Source organism: Castor canadensis, chromosome X (assembly GCF_047511655.1).
Source record: "Castor canadensis chromosome X, mCasCan1.hap1v2, whole genome shotgun sequence".
NCBI lineage: Eukaryota > Metazoa > Chordata > Mammalia > Rodentia > Castoridae > Castor > Castor canadensis.
Window position 1 is genome coordinate 111,044,982 of NC_133405.1, and position 24,310 is coordinate 111,069,291.

The 24,310-nt window shown below is 33.2% G+C and overlaps 1 protein-coding gene across 1 annotated transcript in view; it reads left to right on the forward strand.

Moving 5' to 3' along the window:
- Tmem47 (transmembrane protein 47) overlaps positions 1–6,125 on the forward strand; it is a 28,721-nt gene extending 22,596 nt beyond the window's left edge. The window contains exon 3 of the mRNA XM_020178681.2: positions 2,789–6,125. Within this exon, the coding sequence (XP_020034270.1) occupies positions 2,789–2,967 (179 nt within the window). The 3' untranslated portion in view covers positions 2,968–6,125. The remainder of the gene's footprint in view (positions 1–2,788) is intronic.
- The last annotated feature ends 18,185 nt before the right edge of the window (positions 6,126–24,310 follow it).

Genomic DNA, 24,310 nt, shown 5'->3' on the forward strand with positions numbered 1-24,310 from the left:
TTCAGATATTTATGGAATGGATGAATTTGTTGAATAAGTAAATGAATTGTTATACCTAACTCACATTCCTATTTCAATCGTGTTCTAGCATGATCAGCCAGGATTTAATTTGTAACCAGAGGATAGACACCTAAGGAGAAATGGCTCATTTAAAAAAAACATGCTTGGTAACTTTGGAATTTTCCTTATGTAGTTCATGGTTGGCACTTATTGACTTCTTGTTAGTTTTAAGACATCCCAAACATGAAAGCTTTCTTGCCTTCAAAAGGTACAGAGCCAATAAAATAGGTTACATTATGTGCATGGGGAGGGTACTAGTGGGAGGGGAGAAGGTGAATGAAAGAGATTAAGGTGACAGGTGACGTGGCATATGGTTGATGGACTTCATATACCTATGTGAAATAGAACGAAGAAACCAACCTCTTGCAATTTCTTTAAGTGGGGCGGGCAGGGGATTGAGGGGGAGAGATGATAGGGGCAATGTAAATAATGTACAATATAAGTCTAATCAGAATTGTCACTGTGACTCCCCCCCATAAGGACTATATCCTAATAAAAAAATTATTATAAAAAGCACAGCTAGCTGATTGTTTAAATTAACATACATTTTATCACTTACTAGTTAGAACTAAATGAGATGTAGATTATGCTGCCATCTGAGTCTTCACAATGACCTAAAACTTTTCCTAAGTCTTTTAAGCTAAAAATAATCCTATTTTTAGGATTATTCTAACTTCTATTTTAGATGTCAAGAGGTTTTCCTTTTACATGAACTTGTTTACCATCCATCTTTTTTAGAAGTAAAGTGGAAGTAAGGTAGGCAGATAGGTACAGGCCCAAAGCAGAGTTGAGCTATATGGCAAAGACGTTTGGAATTTTTATATCTGGTTGCAGCTACCTTGTTCCCTAGTCAGATTTTTTTGTTTTGTTTTGTTTTTTGATGGTACTGGAGTTTGAAATAAGGGCCTTGCACTTGCTATGCAGGCACCCTTCTGCCTTAGTCCTCTAATCAGGTTCTTATAGGAAGTAATAATTTTATAGAATCATGCCAAAGAATTTGCTGTAGTTCATCAGTTTTATACCAGAGATAGATGATTGATATATGGACTTTCTAGGAATGTTAATCATATTGTAATGTGTTCCTTTACAAGTGCTGAGAATGGATGAAAGTAGCTCCTAAAACATATAATTCCAATTTAATTAAATAGATATATACACCCCATAAAGTCAGTGTTTATTCTTCTCTCCTTTTACTTAATTGTTCATATTTTTATTCTTGAACTTCAGGAATTTATAATATTTTTAAAGTAAATTGAATAATCATTTCAACAAAAGATTTACTTCCTATATTGGGGCTTGGATCTTTACCTTTTTTGTAAAGGTTTAGAAGGCAAATATTTTTAGCTTTGTGGGCCATATGATTTCTGTTGCAGTTACAGTTCTGCCATTGTAATATGAACAATACATAAACGAATGAACATGACTGTTCCAATAGAATTTTTTTTCTAAAACAAACAGTGGGCCAAATTTAGTAGTTTTCCAACCCCCCTTTATATATATACATATATATATATATATATATATAAAGTGTGTGTGTGTTTATATATATATATATATATATATATATATACTCCAGATATTTAGAGAGAAATTGTTAATTTCTTGAGGATTAAAGTTGTCATTGAGAATGAGGCAGATCCATCTCATTAATTTAATTCAAATAGAAATTATATTATTTGATTAATAGGAAGTTATAAATTTTAAATGAATAACATAATTTCATATGTAATCCAATGTCTCCCATATAAAAATATCCACAGTATACATCCCACTTTATTTTAGATAGTCAAAAAACTTCACTTCCTTTCCTGATTAATTGATTTGTTTTATTTCACTAAGTATGACTCATCATGTTTCCCCTTTAGTCCTAACTAGGAACTAATATGTAACTGGAAGTAAGAACTCAAATTTGTGCTCTACTATAATAGCCTCCATTAGACTAAGTTTTTCAGTACCATTATCTCCCATACGTTCATTGATTTAATTCTTTTCTGAAGTAGGTAGGAAATAGAAATGTAAAAATCACGTATTAAATCTAACAAAAAGGGTATAATTAGTTGTGGCTTCCTGACAAAAATAACTTTTAAGTCTCTTTTTAAAGATGAAGAAGTATAGAGTGGATTAGAGGAAAAGAGTAAAATTAGTTTTGGATGAGTAACAGATACAAAGACATCAAGTTAAGACTGGAATATTGGGCTGAGTTAGATGGTTGTGAAGCAACAATGCCAACCAAGTTGTGTCTTTATTCACAGGTTGACCAGTTTCATCAAGAGAAATGATTTTGAATTCCCTGTTTAAATGCACATAAAATAAACAACAAGGGTTTAAGTCTGCATTGGGACCACAATTCTTAGTGAACTCTTTATAGGTGTGGTATATTTGAAAAGTTTATCTTAAGTAGTTCTACTTGCCATTATAGTGATAATTATATATGTATGTGTTTGTAAGATGGGAATCACTATTTTGTATGCTTATAAATTATTACATTTCACTAATTATTTCATCAAATACTAATAGTAATTCACTAGTCATCGATAGGATAATTCTTACTATATTGTGAAACAAAAAATCATTAATATTCTAAAGTGCAGTGTCTAGAATAAGCAATGCTTTTGGGCATTTATGTTTATTTGATTTAAAAGCAATGCTCATATGATATTTATGCTATTACATTGTTTTATTTCATGTGAATAATATTTTCTAATTTCTATTTCGTTTTTTGTTTCAGTTGTTTTACAGGTTTGCAGCCTGGTCCTTTACCCAATCAAGTTCATTGAAACTGTGAGCCTGAAAATTTACCATGAGTTCAACTGGGGTTATGGCCTGGCCTGGGGTGCGACTATATTTTCGTTTGGGGGTGCCATCCTTTATTGCCTGAATCCTAAGAACTATGAAGACTACTACTAAAACCAACTCTCGAGCAAAAAAGAAAAAGAAAAAACAACCATCCAACAAAAGATTTACATCTGCATCTTTTCTAACTCACAGTTTTCTAAAACACTTGTGGAGCATCAAACAGTTTGCTCAGTTGATTTAATATACTTACTTTGCCTCTTGGCTATCAACATCATAACCAGCTTTTACATCCATGTTAGGAACCTGCACAAACTAAGAGAGCTGATTAGATATAGGCAAATGCTGCAAACTTCCAATATGTTCATGTTATTTTTCTTGACAAGTGAAGGGTCTATATGACAGCAACCAGTGTAAGAAACTAGTCGGAATGAGAATTGCCTGAATCTCCTATTGCCTGCAGGGGAGCAGCTGGCATAAGCAACATTAAAAGTTCCTTTGTGCAAACAAGGATTCCACTGTTAGAGCCCTTATCACCTGCTTAAACCACCCACTGACTACATTGGCTCTTGGTTATTCACTTGTGAGCTCTTGAAAAGTCACCTGCCTTTCAGGTATCTAATGGGAGTTGTGAATATAACTGGATAATGATTCACATTCCACCTTCAAGAATACTCTTTTTAATGGGAGATTATGCGTTAGCAATCAGCATCTCCCTGGAAAGAAAGTCAAGACTTGGAGACATGCGTTTTTAATTACATGGTTAAAAATTGTGCCTCAGCCTCATGTAGAAAATTGAGTGTCTCTGCTTTCCCTGGGGCAATGAGAGAAAAGATTCATGAGTTACTTTTGTACTCTTTAAATCATTTGCCAAACATTGCAGCAAATAATTGTGCATACGTAACAAGCTTAAATATTTTTATAGAAAGTGAAAGTTAGTATAAATGGTAATAAGCTGTTCCCTGACCCTGCACATGCATTTACTAATTATACACATAATTCATATTTGCTCTAGTGAAGTGGTTTGAACACTAACTTTGTACACATTATTAAGAGGCTTAGATTGGTATTCACACTTATTTACCATAGAAAAGAACCTATATCTTTTTGCTGTGTTCTCTACTGTTTCACTGGAAGTGTTAATAAAATTGCTTAAGAAGAAAAATTGAAATAGTGTTAATCTAAAAATTAATGATTATTGGGTAAGCACTGTAGTTCAAAAGAGAGTAGCAATTAGGATGATCACTTTGTAAAATTCATTAAAATACAAGGCTGCTATTTTTTGCAAGTATTTTAAATGTCTTTGTTAAGAAAAGAAATAGTGATAGATTTATATAAATGTCTTGGTAGAGGAGTAGAATTCATTTGGTTATCACCTGGTCCTCTGAAGTTCTAATGGGCTAACTGATTCGTGCACACAAGTATGATGGATTTATGTTAGGAGAAACATTTATTGAACTGTTCTAAGAGAAGGAAATATCATTAATAGGGAGTAAGTTTGAAACTAATCTCATACTGCAAACTTGTGTTAATTCTGTTTACTATACAAATTTGGATATTTTAATTATAAACCTATTTTTATATAAAATAAACAGTTCTAATATGAAAGCTATAAATGATTATTTTTATTAACAAAGACATTAAAAACAGTATGTTCTGGTTTGGCCCTCTTGCAGAAAGAAGCACTGGAAAAATAACTTAAAACATGCCAATGTGCTATTGTGTTACGAAATCCATTAAGAGCAGGACCTTAGCTATAGATTTAATAATTTCCTTTACCTCCCAGAGCAGAGTGCTGCTTTCAGCTTGTCTTAAGAGTAGTTGCCAAAAACAACCCTTCTCCCCTCAAAAAAGCATTTTATTTTTCAAATGCCAAAAAAACACACTTGTGGATTTTCTTTTGAATCTCAAAGTAAGTATGAAGTACCAGGCTTATGCTTATTTTAGTAATGATAGACAAAAGTCATTCAGTGCATCCTAAAAAGAAACCTTTATAAAAGTTTATGATTCTGTAAAGAATCATAAAAACTATGGATGGAAAATATCCAGAAAGATATTAGTATTATAAAATATTTTGAAGAAATTTTCTTGAGAAATAGTGAAATCTGGAGCAGGCTGCCTTGCAGTTAATTGCATATTGTCAGAACAGCATGAGAAATACACTATTTGGATAGGGATTCAAGTAAACACACTCCATTGTGAGAAGATCTTTTTATTCTTGAATAATAGAAGAATAGTTCTTTGGTGCTGATATCAATGAGGCACTTCTAGTGGAGGATGCAGTGTGCTGTTAGACCAATATCATATCTAGAATCTTATCAAGTTTTCATTCTGTCAATATGACAAGCTGAGAATTGACAGAATATGTTACAGTTGCACATATATTAGCAGTTTACTGAAAAGTAGATTTCTTCTATAACTTTTCCTTTTCCCAGTGAAGAGCCCTATGCTATATTTCTAGCATCACTAATATTGGGAAGTGTTTCATTACTAACAAGGCTCACTACAACAGGAAAATTATTGTTGCTCATTCAAAATACTATTTTGTCCATCAAAATAAACTTAAGAGAAATTTTCACTGACACTAACGTCTTTGCAGCTTTAGGTTTATTTGATGTTTTCTTAAGCAAAATTGTTAACTACCAACCCATTGTTTATCTTAGAGAGATAATATATACATACACACATAGCATAAAAGTACTCAGCAGGGCTAGTTATTCAGATTTCTTGCACAAGTATTTAGCTTTTTGTAAGTTCAACATGTAAATTTTAAAGACATAAATATAGAGAGACTGTGTTTGAGATATAAATGATATATATGGATTAGCATGTACCTGTATATTATTAAACATGCAATGAACTGACTGGTAAGTGATGTCTAATTGTATGGCTAGCAATGTAATTTATTCAAACTGTATTTTTGTACAGAGCAGCACACACTAACCTATGCCTCTGTGTCCTCTTTAATGCCTAAAACTGTGCCTAGAAATTTCATCTGTCTTAAATAAAATATACTTCATGCTGTTTATGCTATTAGTTTCTCTACTGCTATTCTATATTTATTATTTTTAAATATATGACATGTTTACTACTTAAATATGAATTTCTGATATCCTGGTTACTTTTTCTTAGCAGTCATCTGGGGAAAATCTGTTTGTCGCTCCTGTGAGTTTGAGTTTATAGTTTCATGTTCAGTTCTAAATTTCATGATTTTTGTAGTTGACATGAAGTTACTATGTGGAAAAAAATAAAAATAAAAGTGAGTTCACTGATATGGTTTGACTTTGTGTCTTCTCTTCTGTGTAAACTTTTTAGCCAAAATTTCAAAGTTACATTATCCTGAGTTCTTTAAAATATTTATCATTCAGAAAACACAGCTTAATGGGACATACTTAATTTGATTTTTTAAAAGAGTGGTTCTTTTTTTGTGGTGCTGGGAATGGAACCCAGGGCCTCACACATGACAGGCAAGTCTCTACCACTGAGCTACACCTTAGTCCCTCAAAATACCATTTTTAAATTTTATTTCCGATTCTTACCCAAGATCCTTCATGTCTTCTGCCACTAAGTCATATAAAGAATCAGTGAGAGAGCAAAGAATATTATTAAGTGTCAACTTTCTGTTTTAAAATGCATAGTAGATGCAGTATAAGTCATTGTTTTTTTTCCCTATTCTATAACCACAGTAGAAATAGGAGTAGTGAAAGGAATTGATATTATAGTTTTGTTTTTATGTAATTCTCAGTGTATGCAGATTATGTTAAAGCAGGCTTGCCTGCATTTCATTTTTTCATTAAAGAGGCAATTTCAATATTCAGTGCATATTCTTGTGCACATGCACATATGTGGGTGTATGTATGTGAAAACATGAAATTAAAGTCAAAATTTGCCATCACCCTTTGCTGTGTATAAATGGTGAGTATACTTGTAAAGCAATTTAAATCAGACATGAAATAGAGTTCACTTGTATATATGCTAGAAAAAAATCTTCCTGAAGATATAAATAGAATTATAAGCAATTGAACATACTTTCTGAAGCTGATAATATCAGCTCTAACATATGATATGTTTGTCACAAAGACTTTCATGTCTCACCTGAACGTTTAAATTTTGAAGGGATCCAGTTAATTTTTCCTGCTATGATAAAAATGTTCTAAGTCATCTGTAAATCTATAATAATATCAAACTTTTAAAAATATGCATATTTGTTATATGTTTCAACATTTTCTTATTTTTTCTGTTTAAATTTTTCCCCTTTCAATGGCCTTAAATTCTAATTTGATGGAGGAACATCACTCATTTGTTGTATTATATTTTCAGTATAAGTGCTTGCATTTTCATAGAGAATTCTCATTAGCAAATCACCTTTACAAACATATCTTGCCTGGTAATTATCCATGACCCAGTTTCTCTGAATTTGGAACATGTGGAGACATAGCTTCACTAAGATTTGACAAGGAAAATTCCTTTACCTTCAGAGATTTCATTGTGAACATAATCTAGGAAAGCAATTTCAATTTATTTTTCCATAATGGCCATATGGTCTGTGAGCAGTCTGCTTTATTAAGTCTAGCCTGTGCTATGTCAACAATGTTCCATTTCAATGGTTTAAGTCATTTTGTTAAGAGAATAAATTGATACCAAATTGTGTATTCTGTAGACATCCACTGAATACGTAAATTGTTTATCAAATTTTCATGTTAGGACTGTTAATGCTATTTCAGAAGTGCAATGTTAGATGAGATGAGATTAAAAGCAAATAAAAATTAGAGTTAAGTTCTTTGGAGTATTTTAGCAGGAAGCACTCAATTATTTGAATAACTTTTATGTCAAGTTTGGGTACACAGTATCATAGCAACTTAATCTCAAAAACTAAAAACAGTAAATAACAAAACTCCATGTAGTAAACTCCATGTAACTCTTATATAAAGCAAGTTTGGGAACTGTTTGGGAAGTCCTCACATTCCTAATGACTATTAAATGTTGCCCTAGACCTCTGTTTTATATATACTTGGAAAATCTATTTTCAAAGAGTCACCAGCTATGTGCTTCACACATTTATATTCTAGAAGTAAGTAATGGTTCTAAAGTATAAGAACAGGAGCTGAACTGTTCAAGAGGAAAGGATAATATGTGGTGTTTCTAAACCGAGATTAACAACACACAAAGAATTGTGTTATTTGTAAAACTAAAGCTGTGTTGAGTGGTTCACCAGAGAAACCCAGTTTTGGCAAGCAATTATTTCCAAGTTGAATGACTTCATAGAAATAATAATTATAAAAGATGCTTGAAGCATGTACTGGAAAACCATGTCATCAAACCACCAGAAACATTGAATACGTTAATCTCTGCAAGTGACAAGGATATATATACATATATGATATATATGCATATATATATGAATTGTGATTTTTGTATGGATTGGAATGCATCTGTAGGTAGTCTGAAGGCAAACTTCTGTATCAAAGCATTTTGGGAAAGCTTTTGTCAGTATCACTGCTCAGGGGTGATGTAATTCCTAACATTAAGCACAAGTTTTCCAATCAACAACTTTTAGATATCACTTCTTCTTAAACATTATCTAACTACTGTGGTTATGTTATATGTTAATTATTTGAAATGTGGTATATGTGAAAGAAGAAAACAGGGAAGTTGCAATAAACATTTAACAAATGATCATTTGTCTCCAAGCTATGAATGCTGCTTACCTTTGACACATAATTGGCATAAATTTGACATAATATAAGAATGCTTACAGAAACATAAAGTTTCATATGCAATTTCCAGTTACATTCTCTAAAGACCTTGATATTTTTAAATGCCTCTAATAAAGAAGAATTTTTGGAAAATTCATTGCTCAAAAACTTTGTGCAAACCTCCATATTTATCACATATCTTTCCAGCCAACTTTCAAGACATGGAATACTTTGAGTTACTTTCCTCCAATTTTCAGAAAGTCAATAAATATTATTACATATTTAGCCAGGTATTTGAGCTTTAAGAAGTTCAAGTATGATTCAGAAATCACTGCTCCCAATAATTGCATGACTTCATATCAGAAACACTCAAAAAGATGAGGCAACAATTAAACCTTATAACCATTCAAACCAAAAGCACTGCTTGGCTTTACCTAAGTTTGACTTTTGTGCTATTTGAATGGAGAAAACATATGCAACATGCTGTTTTCTTAAAATTGGCCTGGTTTTTATTTGTAACTAGTATAAATATGTATAATTCCATGCATTTAAATACTTAGAATTGTTTGTATAATATAGCTTTTGGATCTGGAGCATTTTTAGAATTGTTTACAAGTCTTGGAAATACAAAGCTGAAGTCAGAGTAAGAATTGGGGAAAATCTCCTATAGGAAAAAGAGATCAAATAGTTGGCTCTCCCAAGTGTTGCCATTTAGTTATAATTGCATGTATAGGTATGAGAGAGAGTAGAAAACCAAACAGTTGACGTAATTGATTAGTTTTGGAATTTATGCTCCACCTATAATGATTTTTCTGTGAACAACAGAAGCCTTGAGTGGCAGCCATATTTGCAACATATGATCCTGCACGCCTGGTCAGAGATGATTAAAGCAGAGATCTTTCCTGCCTTATGCTAGGACCGTTTCTCTTGCCCATTAATTTGGAATTGGCTTCTGCATGTAGCTAGTAATAAAACACATAAAGTATGTGGTTTTGGGATGTGTGCAGAGATGAAAAAAACTGCAGAGAATAAAAGAATGACATAGATAGAGAGAAGCAGTCAAGAGAGCCATGTAGGACCCAGAGAGAAAGAAAAAGGGAGTAGTCTCAGTGCTAGTAATGTCAATCTGTTTTATATTCCATGAAATACTCCTGTGTCTTTTCAACAGTTTCCTGTTTTGAATAAGACAAAGACCCTGTTGATAGAGGTTTCAATATTTAGGTTGCACTAACATTCCAAAAATGAATTAAGTACATAAAGCTTTCTTGGCATAGTTCCCATCCCATCCCAGTGTGCTTAATACTCTCTAGTTCCCCATCAAAAAATGTTCCTAGTTGTTTCATACAGATTAAGATATAACTAAGTGAAAACGTTTTAGTGTTAACTAAGTCTTCTGCATGTATATTTTCCCCAGGATCAAATTAACATTCTAAGGTAGGAAGATCAATAATTATCAGATGGTAGAGGTGTACTGGAAACTCTAAAATCACTTATGATAGTTTCTCCCCCATCTTACCTCTAGGTTATATTGACATTCTGCTTGGGCTCCTAAGATGGCACCATTCATATGTCCAGCTCCCCTGGATACTTGAACTACATGGTTGCTCAAGTAAGTCCACATAACAATTATGATTGTTCTTGGATTTTCCTTTAGCTAGCATATTTACCAGACACATAAAAAACTGATTCTACACAAATATAGACAACTGAACCTAAAGTGATGGACCTAATCTGTGTTTTCAACTTAGCCTGGAGTTAAACAAAATACAGAATGTAAAAATTCAACCCCTTGCTATTGTGCTCTCTTCATGTAAACCTTTTTTGTTTTTAAAGAAAAGATCTTGACTTGTTCATGAAAGTCCATAGGTACAATATTCATGTACACTTTTTGATGTAGATAAATACCTTTTAAGGGAGGGACAATTCTTTCTTGCCACGAAACCAAAACTATATAGGTGTTTAAATGATGTATAAGCAGTCAAATTATCTGTTACCACCACAGCTTTCATTCAGGGACAAGTAAAGCATCTACTTTGAGAGGTTTTTTTTCCTCCTATTTAATACTAAAACATGATGTTATATTGATTGATGTGAATTTCAGGTTTGACAGACATTCTTTGATTCTTCATAACAGCAGGTGGCCTTAATATAAATTGATTCATCACTAGAAGCATTCACTGGTACAATACACGGTCCCTTCTTTTTTGTGCACAATATATTCAAGTTGCTTATAGAAGCCATATATACTCAGAACACAAAACAAAAAGTGGTTCTGACAACTTGTGTAACTGCAAGAAGGGTTCCTCAAGACTTAATTAATAGATTTCAATTATGTGATGGGACATTCTCCCAACTATTTTAGCTCTTTTAGCATTTAATATCATGAAATACTCTACATCATCATTTTATCATTTATTTAAATTTCTCAGACCTTCAAAAGCTCTTTGGACATATGTAATGAAAAGTTCAATCTTTTAGCAAATTTTCATCCTGTGCCTAAGCAGCAAGACCCATTTGTTTTTGAAATACCAGGCAATTGTCACATTTCCTGGGTCATGGAAAATACATGCCTTGTTATTTCCCATTCTTATTTGGACCTAACAATGCAGATCAAAATAATTTTGCTTTCCTGACTCCATCAGGAAAATCACATGAGAATCCACATAGCAAACTTAGCACAAAGCATTTAGGATTGCTGTATCTTGCACACTATATTTAAATGCTATCTGAATAAAATTAGAGTCTTAAAAATACATCCGATCAAGACAGTCTCCATTCTTTTCATACAGTCTTTAAATGCAAACACATGCATACTGACAGAGCTCAGTAAGATAACCCTGATGAAAATTTTCGCTTTCCCAAGGGGTGCCCTCTGCACCATCTATTTATGGAATAATAGCTAGCTCCCTACTTCATTCTCACATCATATGTTTAAAAGAGCAATTTCCATTTTTAAAGTATTGCTGAAAGGAAAGAAGTCATCTTTTATCACAGTCAGGAAAGGTCAGTAAGTCAGTAATCCTCCATTCACTTACTCACAGAAATATCCTCTATCGTTCCACAGAATGCCAGAAAAATGATGTATTTGAGACTGGCATTAATACATAAAATGGCCAAGGTACCTAACTATGCCTGAGCAATCTCTTACATGGTCCAGAGACTTCTTTTATTACCTGCTAAGACTGTGAATTGAATCTGTTGGAGCAAGCCTTGTAGACAGGCTTCTCAATCCCGTCCTAAGCCCTCTTCCAGAATACCAAATACAGCAAGGCCAAAACATTCTCATAATAAAGATCAACCCATAGGCTGCCTTTGCTCTTAGGTCTAGATGTTGACTTTTCCTTTGCATTCAGGTACTCACACACAAACACACAAATTGATAGAGGCTTTTCTTTCTTTCTTTCTTATGAGTGTATTTCATATGCTCATCTTAGCCCTCAACTATTCACCAAGTTTTATTGCATCTTTAATATGGGCTCAATAGTGCATATAAGGTAGTAGGGCATTACTAGAGATGTAGTCTGAGACTTCAAGGGTCACATAGTTTAGTTTGGGAGCAAAGCATGCTCCTAGAAATAATAATTCTACCTTATATTGTGGAATGAGTTTTAGTTTTCAAAGTACACTTACTAATTTTATTGCAGCCTAATACTTTCACTGCTACTATTTAGTATGTACAAAGATTTTGGCCAAATTTAATTTATAATCAAACAAAATCATGCATGTAAGAAACCTGTCCAATTGTAAGGTAGATATTTTCTTTTGAACAAAAAACCAAATCTTTATGTGCCTGGACTTGTATTTTGTATAAGGTACTATTGATTGTACGATTTTATGTACCAACAAGAAAGAAAAATCACAACCAAGGTTTCATGAAAGGATGGTCTAAGAGGAATCCACTGAGTAAAACTGGGATATCAAAGGGTGTGGATTCAGTTCAAGACTGTGAAGCAGTATAGTGGCCATGAAGAAAGGAATAGTCATATGAACAACATCTCAGCCATTGCACTGGCTGGAGAATTTGAACAACTTGGTAGTATTCAAGCAGATTTGAGGCCTGAATTCACATTACTAGTGTGGTCTAAAAACAAATTTCAAGCAGAGATTTTAATTTAAAGTGATCTCACGTGAGTAGTACCTTAACTTAGATGACAAAACAAAGCAAAAATTCTCTCTGGAAGACGATGACCTCAATCTATGGTGACAGAGATTGAGAATAGTATTCATTATAAGATGCACTTGATTTCATATGTATTAATAGTATGTTTTAGAATTGATGAAATCTGCTTATTACTTATTCATTAATGACTTATATACCTTATTTTTTAGTGTCTTTAATTTATTGACACTTCTCGGTGCCTTTATATTACTGTTTTCCTTGACTCTGTATCATTTTTTGATAACTTTAATCTTATCTATATATTTTTTGAAATATGCTTCTAGCCCAGAAATTCAGGCTAGTATGTCATTTACTCACAAAATAATGATGACAAATACCAGGTAAGACTATAGGTTGTTTATTTGAATGACTTTTCTCTACATAAAAGCAATCATTTAAAAAATGCAACGCTTAATGTCCTGTTAGGCTAAGCACTGGCAATGAGACAGAGGATAATCTTATAAAGGTGTTTCCATAGATGACATTCTGATGAATATTAGGTTCTTTAAAAATATTTTTATTGTGTTACTGTGAAATAAAACACAAAAGCTAAAGTGTAGAAATACATCTGTAGATTTCATTAATTTATCAAAGTGAACACCCAATATAACCACAAAATCAAGAAATACAAATTGCCAGAAACTTGAAAATCTCTCATGCTCATTTCATCACTGTCTATTTCCTTCACCCCAAAGATGATCATTTTCTTGTTCTACTTTTTTAAATAGCTTCACTACATAATTATTCATCCCTGTGAATTACATTTTTATTTATTTAAGCTTTTTTTGAGTTTGGGAAAATGGACTCATGAAATGTTTGCTTTGTATCAGTCTTATTTTGCTTAATATTATGTTCTTGAAATTTAGCCATGTTGTTGCATGTAACTGTACTTTGGTCATTCTCATTGCTGTATATTTTTCCATTATATGAAGAAGTCACAATTTATTTACCCATTGTACTATAGTTGAAGATGTAGGTTGCTCTCAGTTTGGACAAGTACAAATATTGATACTATAATTATTTTTGTACAAGTCTCCTGATAAGACTGTGGAGACAGTTCTTTTGCATATTTATAACTTGTAATATAATTGATGGGTAAAAGGGAATTAACAAATTTAACCTAATACATCTTCCAGTTTTCCCAAGTGATTCCATTCTGAGTACCCAGCAGCAATATTCAATAGAGTGACATTTTTTTCTGCTTTTTAAAAAAATCAGTCATCTGGCTTATTGAAAAATTTACTATGATTTTTAACAATGCATAATAATTTGAAATAGTATTTTAAGATTATAGTCTTAGGATGCAAAACTACTGACAGGCTAGGACAGTGGAGTGATGAAAATAAACTAAAATTCAGCAGGAACTCTACGAAACTATACCATCTTACCAAGTGTAGTATGAAGAGAATAAGTGTCACAAAATTTCATGGGATATGCTTATGCCAGTGGCTCATGACTGTAATCCTACCCACTTGGGAGACAGAGTTTGGGAGGATCATGGTTTGAGGCCAGCCCATGCAAATAGTCCTTGAGACCCCATCTCCAAATTAACCAGAACAAAATGGACTAGAGGTGTGGCACAAGCGTAAGCATTCTGCTTTGCAAGCGTGAAACCCTGAGTTCAAACCACAGTCCCACAACAAAAATATATAATGGGATATTTGTTAAGTGAAATGAGCCAGACAAGTATCCCATGTTTTCTGTCATATGTGGGATGTAGATTAGAGAGAGAGAGAGAGAGACAGAGAGACATGAAATAGAAATTAGGGAAGAGAAAGGAGATGAGTGAAAGAGAGAGGGGAGATATGAGAGGGTAAAGTGGGTGGATATGATCAAAGGTATATGCATGTATGAAAATGGCCCAGTGAAACTCATTTTTTAATAAAATTAATATATGTTAAAAAGAGATGGTGAGATATTATCAATGTGTAGTAGTCAGAAAAGTGCCATCCAAATCTAATTTATCAGGGTCAATTTTGCCCAAGTAGAGCTTCTGTATGCCAACACCCAACAAGCAATGATCATTTCAATAAGTACATGTTTAAGTTAATAAATAACCAAATAAATGAATAGTTTGTGTTCAAAGTTGAATGAAGGAGAATATAAAGACACTCCAAAGAAGAACTTATTAACATGGTCTTTCTTTCCATCTAAATCCTTTTTTATTTAAAAAAGAGAAAGTTAGGTGATAATTATTAAATGATTAAAGTAAGAAGCAATTAAGCTCAGGATTTTTGGGGACATTTATGAATCAACAGATTTTGTAGACATTAAGTCTGAATTATACTCTCCAAAGCAGAACTGTTGTTTTTTTAAATTCTGCCTAATCCAATTTCTTTTGGATTCTCCTTTGCATTTTCTTCTCTTTCCCTCCTTTAAGCCTATTTTTAATTCTCCTTTTTAAAAAGTACAACTTAAGAGTTTTATATAAAATAAGGATACTGTCTCCCCAAACTTTCTAATTAAAGAAGTTCCTCTGTTGGGCATGCCCTGCTCAGCTTAATGCTTCAACAGCATCATGCTCCCTATTACCCATTTCACCCAGCAAAGCCTTCTATTGTTAATTTTTTGAAGAAAATAATAACCTGGAGAGGTTTCAATACATGGAAAAATGAAAAATGAAGTGGAATTTAAAAGATTTATGCCCATAGAGTATATTCCATGTAAATAAAGTCACACCTCATAAACACAATGCTCATTAGCATCCCCAGACTTATCTTTTTTATGTTTATTCGAATTTCAAGGCTTCCTGTTTTGCACCATTTGTATATGTATGCCTCCTGAAGCAGAGGAATAAATGCCCTTCTTCACTGTGATTCCCTAAGGTTATTTTGGTTCAGTGGACTGATGTGTGTAATGCTTCATTAAATTAAGAAATATCTTATTAATGCTTTCATTTCCCCTTCAGGTTTTCTGTCTATAGGATCTATGGTACAGATTACATTTACTGTAAATTTAATCTCTTTTTAATGACACTTGCCAAGAAAACCGTGGCTTTATTTTTCTGTTTACTTGGTAGTTGCCTAGCAAATAGCAGCAGTCTATCACTGATTTGGAAGGAAGGTGGCATGTTAAATTTCATCATTTATCAGTTTTCCCTATGTAACCAGCGTATCAAAGAACAGTGCATTTTAAAGCAACTAGTGCTTGCTTAGGGTTTCTTTTTTTAATGAGACAAAGAAAAAATTTAGCTGGAATTTTGCAGTGTCTTTGAAAGGGAATTGCAGCCTCATAATAATGTCTTGTATTCTTAGTGAGCTTAACATTGACAAAACACTTAAAAATAATCTCATTGCATCTTCACAAGAACAAAGCTGTTCAGTGTAGTGGGTAGAATGTGGTTTCTGGATCTAGGTTCCCTAATTTCAAATCCGTCCTCTATCACTTACTGTCTGGTGATATGACCCCAGGCATTTTCTGAACTTTTCTCTGGGTCTCAATATCTTCTTTTGTCCAACGCAGGTGTTGATAGTGCCTACAGATTCATTGTATGAATGAAATGAGATCGTCATTTATATTTGTTAGCTATTGCCACTATAATATATGTACTAAAATAAATCATAACTTTTCTACAGCTATATATACCTGGGGATCTGCTAGAAGTTGGCAATGCTTATAGTGTTTGGTCTTAACAAATCTGGGAATTGGATGGATGTCCATTGATCTAAAATAGGCTAGGCTGGGTCGACTTAGTTTACTTGACTCTAGTTTACATGTGTCTCATTCCTAGCCATCAATTCTGGACATATTCTCATGCCACAACAGAACAAGTGCCATTTGCAAAAGTTCATTTCAAGCCTCTGCTTGCTCATACTAATTATACACATACTAATATCCCTCTGGTCAAAGTAAATTAAGCTGTTGAACCCAGACTCAAGGGACAAGGCAGATTAGCCCACTCATAATGGGAGAGAACTAAAAATGTATATTGCAAAGTGTACAAAATAAAGCGAGAGGTAAAAAATTGAAGCCATAATTGTAATCTACTGTAACATGTAAAACATAGCAAAGTTCCTATAACAAAAGAGTCTGTAAATGGGTAGCTATTATTATTAAGTTGATCCTAATGAAATGATCATTTTTGTAGATAAGAATGATCAAATATCAGTAATTGTATGTGATTCAACCTTAAATTACTATAACAGCATCCTTTCAAAAGGAATTATTGTCAGCTTTTTCAGTGGAAGAGACTGAAGGCTAAATAATTTTCCAAGTTACCCAGCTAGTAAATTTTAGCATTTTATTTATATTTTTATTGTTGTGCTGGATGAGGGTATATTGTAGCACTTACAAAAGTCCTTACAATGTATGTAGTCTTCTGGCTCTAAATCCAGTTGTCTTCCCTTATATTTCAGCTGCATTTTGCAATGTTTGGTGATAGACAAATAATTCTGTGATATGACTGCATGTGTAACACAAGAGACAATTATTTCCCAACCTTTTATCCTCATAAAACTCATACACTGCCAGTGAGTACTGACATCTGAAACACCTAGATTTTTGCCAACAATAATCCTATAACATTCAATCTCCTGGTTACTAGCTTCTAGAAATAGAAATGAAGCTTTCAGTAGCTAAATGCTATATTAGTTCTGTCAGAAAAGCCACCTCAAAACCACTTGAGAATTTGTGAGCTAAATGCAATATTTCATTTTTATCTTACTTACACATGATGACTATAGTATTTTTCATATTTATCTCCTACATATGTATTTAATTATATTTGAGACAGTTAAATATATTGTGTATCTATACATTATGTAACAGATACATGTCATTTCTTTTCACATATGAACTAAAACATATTAGGACTAAACTATGCATCAAAATGTCTCTAGAAATGCCTCATCTGCTTTCTCTTGGGTGGCCTCCACTAAGGTGAATTAGTAAATAGTCAAATAGTTACACTTCAATTGATTTCTTTATAGGTGCAATCAAGTAAGTCAATTAAATGAACATCCAAACCTAATTATTCTCCTAATTATAAAAGTTTCATATAGCTCAGAGACGATAATACTTATAAAAAGCAATAAACTATTGAAGCTCATAAATATCATATATTGCTATATAGTTTACTGTACTGTCAGTCAGTATTTTATTTAAAATAGACCCAATTTCATTTCCCCTTCCTGTTTTCACTAAGATCAGGAACATCAAAGCATTCTTCATTTCCTGATGCAGAATTATGTTATTTATTGCTAAGATGAATAAGGGCTGTTTGTGCAGCTCAGTGGTAGAGCACTTGCCAAGTATGTGTGAGACTCTGGGTTGGATCTCAGTACCACAAAAATGTCAAATGATCTTGTTAATGTATTTTATCAAACCAAGAAGGAAAAACATTTAATTCTAATGCAAAGAGCCAAGCAACTTATCTGCAGTAGTGACACCCTAAGGACCCATACTTGTTAGGCATCATTTTTTTTCTCTCCTGAACCTGAAAGCTGTATGTACATGAAACACCTGCTATATGCCATGTACATAAAGGAAGTGTGAGGAGAAAGGGACATGAAATCACAGGGCCCATATTTGATTCCAATTTTGTCTTGTACCAATTGGGTGACATTAGAAAAGGTATTTAAATTCAGTGTTCTTATCTTTAATATTTTTGTAAACCCAAACTCACAGTTTGTTTGCCATTAAATAAGATTGCATATGCTTAAGACCCACACAGTTATCTGTCAAGCACGGAATCCCAGAATACAGAGAACCATCTGTGAGTTACCTTCTTTTATCTAGTGAAGGAGAAAACTAAACCAAACAAAAAATAACACCCACAGCCTTTAAGTATTATGAAGTGACCAATCCAATTTGTCAGTCATAACATTTTATTTTAGTTTTCCTTTTGCATATCATAATTGCCACAGGTTATTTTGATGTCAGAGTACAAACTGCAGTATTTTTCTAAAACTTTTAAAAAACTGTGCTATAATAAATGCATCTTATTATAACTCACATGCAACATGCTATAATATACACATACATCTGAAAGGTTTCATGAACTTTTACTACCTGTTCCGTTAATTAATATTCTCCACTCCATCTTATTCTAATGAGCTTATTTAATCTTTCAAAAATGTTTGATCAGTATATCAGCAATGTGCTACAACATAAGCTTTAAAATATTCAAAGTAAGATAGATCAGAATTTAAATCCTAAATCATCCACTTGGTAGCATAGCAACTTGAGAAAATTAAAAGGTCTCAATTTCCTTATTTACAAAATGGGAATTGTCTGGATCAGGCACAGTGGCTCACACCTATAATCCCAGTTACTCAGAAGGTGGAGATTGCAGTTTGAAGCCAGCCCAGGCAAAAAATTAGCAAGACCCCATCTCAACCAACAAGCTAGGTGTGGTGGTGCACGCCTGTTATCTCAGCTACTGGGAGGCATAGATTGGAGGATGGCAGTCCAAGGTCAGCCCTGGACAAAGATGGAAGATCTTATCTGAAAAATAACTAAAGCAAAAAAACGGGCTGGAGGGCATGGCTCAAGCGGTAGACGTGAATGCAAACCCCAGTACTGCTAAAAAATATTAAAATGGGAATTACAACACAAATATATCTTATCTCATAGAAGCCTAACAAAGATAATTACATAATTAACACAAAGCATAGTAGAAACTCATTATTTGGGGTTGTTGTGGTTTGAATATGAAACACCCCCCACAGGCTCATGCATGGAACATTTGGTCACCAACTGGTGGAGTTATTTTGGGAGGTGGTGGAAACTTTAGGAGGTGAGGCCAGACTGGAGGAAGGTCACTGGGGACATGACCTTGGGGACCATATCTTGTCCTAGTCTTCTTTCTCTCTCTCTCTCTCTTTCTCTTTCTTTATTCTGTCCACTGTGAAACCAGCTTCTGCCACATGCTCCTATGGCCATGATGCTCTTCACTATGGGTCAAGAATCAACAGAGCCAAAGACTGAAATCACAAGCCAAAATAAATCCCTGTTCCTTTAAGTTGTTTATATCAGGTATTTTGTCACAGCAACAAAAAGTCTGACTAATAAGTGGGTTTCAACTCACTGCATTTTTAAGTCTCCAGTACCACACACCCACAACCACACACACATACACAAACACACAGACACACACACAAATCCCCACAGATGTAGCTTATTGGTAAAATGCTTGCTTTATTTACATGCACAGTGCCATGGGTTCCATCTCCAGCATCACTCAAAAAAAGAACACACACAAAAAACAAACAAAATCAGTATTTTAGTTGCATTAGATATAGATTTTAAAATTTGTATGACTAGATTTTATCAAATTTAGAAACTTAGACAATAATTTGAGCACTCTATATTCCTTTGTTGTTGTTTTGTTGTTGATGGGGATGGAACCCAGGGCCTTGTATATGATAAGTAAGCAATTATCCACTGAGCTATACCCCCAGGCCCCATTTAGATTCTTAAAATTTATTTACATCTTCATTTTACTGAGAGAGGAATAAAAAATTATTTTAGGATCTTTAATGTCCACGAAAAAACCAAACTTCTCATCCAAAACTACTGACCTAGTTTAGTGGGAAAGGCCATGAATGCTTTGGAAGCATCGTTCTGGAACTTTCAAGTGCCTCACTGCTCAAAGCCATTTAGGGCACTGGTCTGGTATAATTTAACTCTGTTCCCGAAAGCTCTGAATTCAGGCCAACATTTGTAAACACCAATGCATAATTGATTGCAATGTCACCTTGTTCTCCCTTCTCTGTCCTCACCCCACTTTATTTCCCTTACATAACTCAATATTTAAATTTATGTGAAAATTCCAAATGTGTCTAAGAAAATTTAATAATTGTTAGCCACTTACTTTCCTCTGAGTTATAATACTTGGCCAAAATCAAATCCCATATTGCAAATCAGACTTCCCCTGTTTACTACTTCTGTGACAAACAGAATTTCAGCTTAATTCTATTTGTTTTCTAATTTAGTATTGCAAACTAATATATTCTGCACTGTTGATGCTACAATACACAATGCAACTCGGACCCTGTTGACTAGCAACACAGGAAATGAATCAGTGGAGAAGTTTACAAGGAAACAAATGACATGCTTACTTAAAATTTCTTTTTTAATTGTAAGAAAATGTCTTCTCAAATGGCACTCTACAAGTGTTCGGTATATCAGAACTTTTCAGTCATTATTGTTTCTTTTATTCTCCACCTTCTTTTGCTATATCTGGTAACTATTGTTGGTAATGAGTTTGCTCATAATGCTAGCATGTTATTGCCCATGTTCTGTAGATTGCTTAGCATGTCCTCTTGGTACCATCTTAAATACAGTATCTTTATTTTTTGAGGTACTAAGGTTTGAACTCAGGGCCTACATCTTGAGTCACTCCACCAGCCCTTTTTTGTGAAGGGTTTTTTCAAGATAGTGTCTCCCGAATTATTTACCTCAGCTGACTTCAAACCGTGATCCTCCTGATCTCTGCCTCCTGAGTAACTAGGATTACAGGTGTAAGCCACCAGTGCCCAGTCTACAATGTCTTCTTTATAAGAAAACTTGGTAGTTGCTTAATTGGAATGTTTTTGATTTCACTGGGTGTGCTACTAAATAGAAATAAGAGGAATATATATTCTCGAAAATGAAATTCCCTAGCTAAGCCAGAAACTTACCTTTCATATCTCATTCATCAGTTGAAACTCAGCCAAATGATTCTGCTTCTGAATGGAAATACTCATGTCTACGCTAATGGATAGTGAAGTTTATTTTGATCTAACTTATTTTAGTCACTTTTTCATGAAGGAATCTTTAAAAATATTTTTGTAACCTATAAAATGTTCATGCAGCCTTAAGGATGGAATAACATTAAACTTGGAAGAAATTCCATTAAAAATCACTTACATGCTTGATGTTTAATTTCAAGTCCTTTGGAAAAAAATTGCTATGGAAATAAGATTCACACAGAGACTTCAATGACACAGACTTTAATATTTGATATCATTATGAATTTAAACTTAGACAAACACAGGAAAAATTGATCACTTACAAATGGTGTCTCCATTATACACAGATAGTCTATACTTTTATTATTTTTATTACATCTTCATGTCTTCATAAAAGGCATCCAATTCCAGGATCCCTGGGTTGGTGGTAATGACATCACTGCTTAGGTCCACTGCTTATTGTGTCAGCTAAAATTTTCAGTCTTTTATTTTAATGATATTTGTAGATATGTTATTGATTTGTGCATAACATATGTATGCTCATATCATGTTGTGATGCATGTAAAGTGCAAATACAAGGACAGTAGTCACATCAGGGTTACGTAAGGACTAGAATGTAGACTGTAAAGCTGAACAAAAGCCTAAATACGTGAAAAAGATATGACTAGAGTCATGAACTCAACTACCTGTATGCCTCTAGAAATAACATACTAATTAATGAAAGAGGTTGAATGCAAGACTTATTGGAGAATGGTGAGGTTCTATGTCCAACTGAGGAGGCAAATTTTGTTTTTTTTTAGTCCTGAGCCTAACTACTAGGCTTATGGGAGAATATTTTCAATGTTTCCAGGTCTCACTTTCTATGAAAAGTCATAAACAAAGATTTCTTATTTCAAAATGTTGACAGTCATTTAAAGATTATTTAAATATTGATTTAGAGTAGTTTTCATTAGCTTTTTATATTAGAGTTCTCTTTCCTACACACCTTGAGGTATTATTTACTTAATATAAACTGTAAAACATTTGATTAAGCTTATATATATATATATACATATATATATGTGTATGTGTGTATATATATATATTTTTCCACATAGTCTTTATCACAAATTATTGAACATTTTCAATACCCCAAAATGTTTCTTTATTTTATATTTTACTGAATTCTCCAATCCTAGAGGTAACCACAGTTTGGATTTCTAAAATTATAGCTTAGTTTGCTATATTCTAGAATGTCATGTAAATGCAATTATGCTATCAACTTAGATTTAGTTTCTGTAGCTCAGGATGTTTTTGAGATTCATCCATGTTATTGCATGTATCAGTAGTTTTTTATTTTAAAAACAGTTTGTCACTTTCAATTGCTGAATATAGCTATATTCAATTCATTTTTAAGACTTGGTGTGGATCAAGTCTTATGATAAACTTGGGCTATAGAACTATGGTTAGTTCTGGACTGGAGACAAGACACTATGGGAAAGCAAAGAATCTTAAGTACAGAAATAATGGGGGAATGATCATTGTGCTAGGAAAGTATTAAAATACAATAATATAAAATAGTGGAAATATACAAATTAAAAGTAAAAAGAGAACAAAGTCATCCTTAAGTAGGCATTTCTAGGTTATTTAATAATTTGGGTGTGAATGGGACATAAATGTGGTCAAAGAAATGAAGAAAATGGCTTATGATCAGTGAATGCATAATTAAAAGAGTTTGAGAAAAAAAATAAGGGAGTTTTTGGTACCTAAGGCAATTTAAGCGAAACTGTGTTGTAAATGGTAACTTGGTGCATCTTTTTAAATCAGTGTATATTACTTGTAAAAAGTTAGAGGTTTCATTATGACATTTCCATACATGCATATATTGTATATATTGTATTCACCTCCTCTATTACCCTTTGCTATCCTCTCTTGTCCCTTTTCTCCTTCCATATCCCTAATAGTCCTCTTTTCTCTTTCATGTCTTTACCCCCCTAAATTGCACATATGAGAGAAAACATGTAATACTTGTCTTTGTGAGACTGGCTTATTTCATTTAACATGGGGATCTTCAGTAACACCCATTTCCTGCAAATTACATAATTTTCTTCTTCTTTATGGCTAAATAAGACTCTTTTTAATTTATGCATCCATTAATAGGCACCTAGACTGATTCTGTAACATGAATATTGTCAGCACAATTTTTGTTATACTTAAGTGACATTGGCATGAGGGTGTTTATGGACATATGTCTCCTCTGTCTTATTTCCCTTTCAATTATTCCCCTTATATTTCATTTCCCTCTTCTTTCTACTACTCTCTGTTTTTAAATAAACTTTTAATTTTAAAATAGATTTACATTACAAAGATTCAAAGATAGTACAGACTTTCAATATGTCCCACACCCAGTTTCTTCTATTATTAATATTTTATGTTAGGATGCAACATTTGTCACAATTAATGAACCAATATTGGCACATTATTAATGTGCCATTATTAATGTTCAGACTGTTTTCAGAGTTTTTTTCTTTTTATTAAAGGGTCTCTTTTTTCCTTTTCAGGATCACATCTAGGACACCATATTACATTTAGTAGTCATGTTTCTGTAGGACCCTCTAGGTTGTAACAGTGTCTTAAACTTTCCTTTCTTTGTGATGGCAGTTTTGAGAATTACTAGTCAGAATATTTCTCATTAAAATTGCTTAATGTTTTACTCACAGTTAGATTGGATGAATATGTTTTTGGAAGGAAGGTCACAGAAGTAAAGTGCCATTTTCATCATATTATATAGTCAGTATATGCTATCACGTGCCATATCACTGCTGGTTTCGATCTTGGCCATCTGACTGAGGTAGTGTTTGTCAGGTTTCTTCTTTGTAAAAGCATTATTCTTTCATGTCCACAATACTTTTTGGAAGGAAGTCATTATATGTAGTCTACTCTTAAGGACT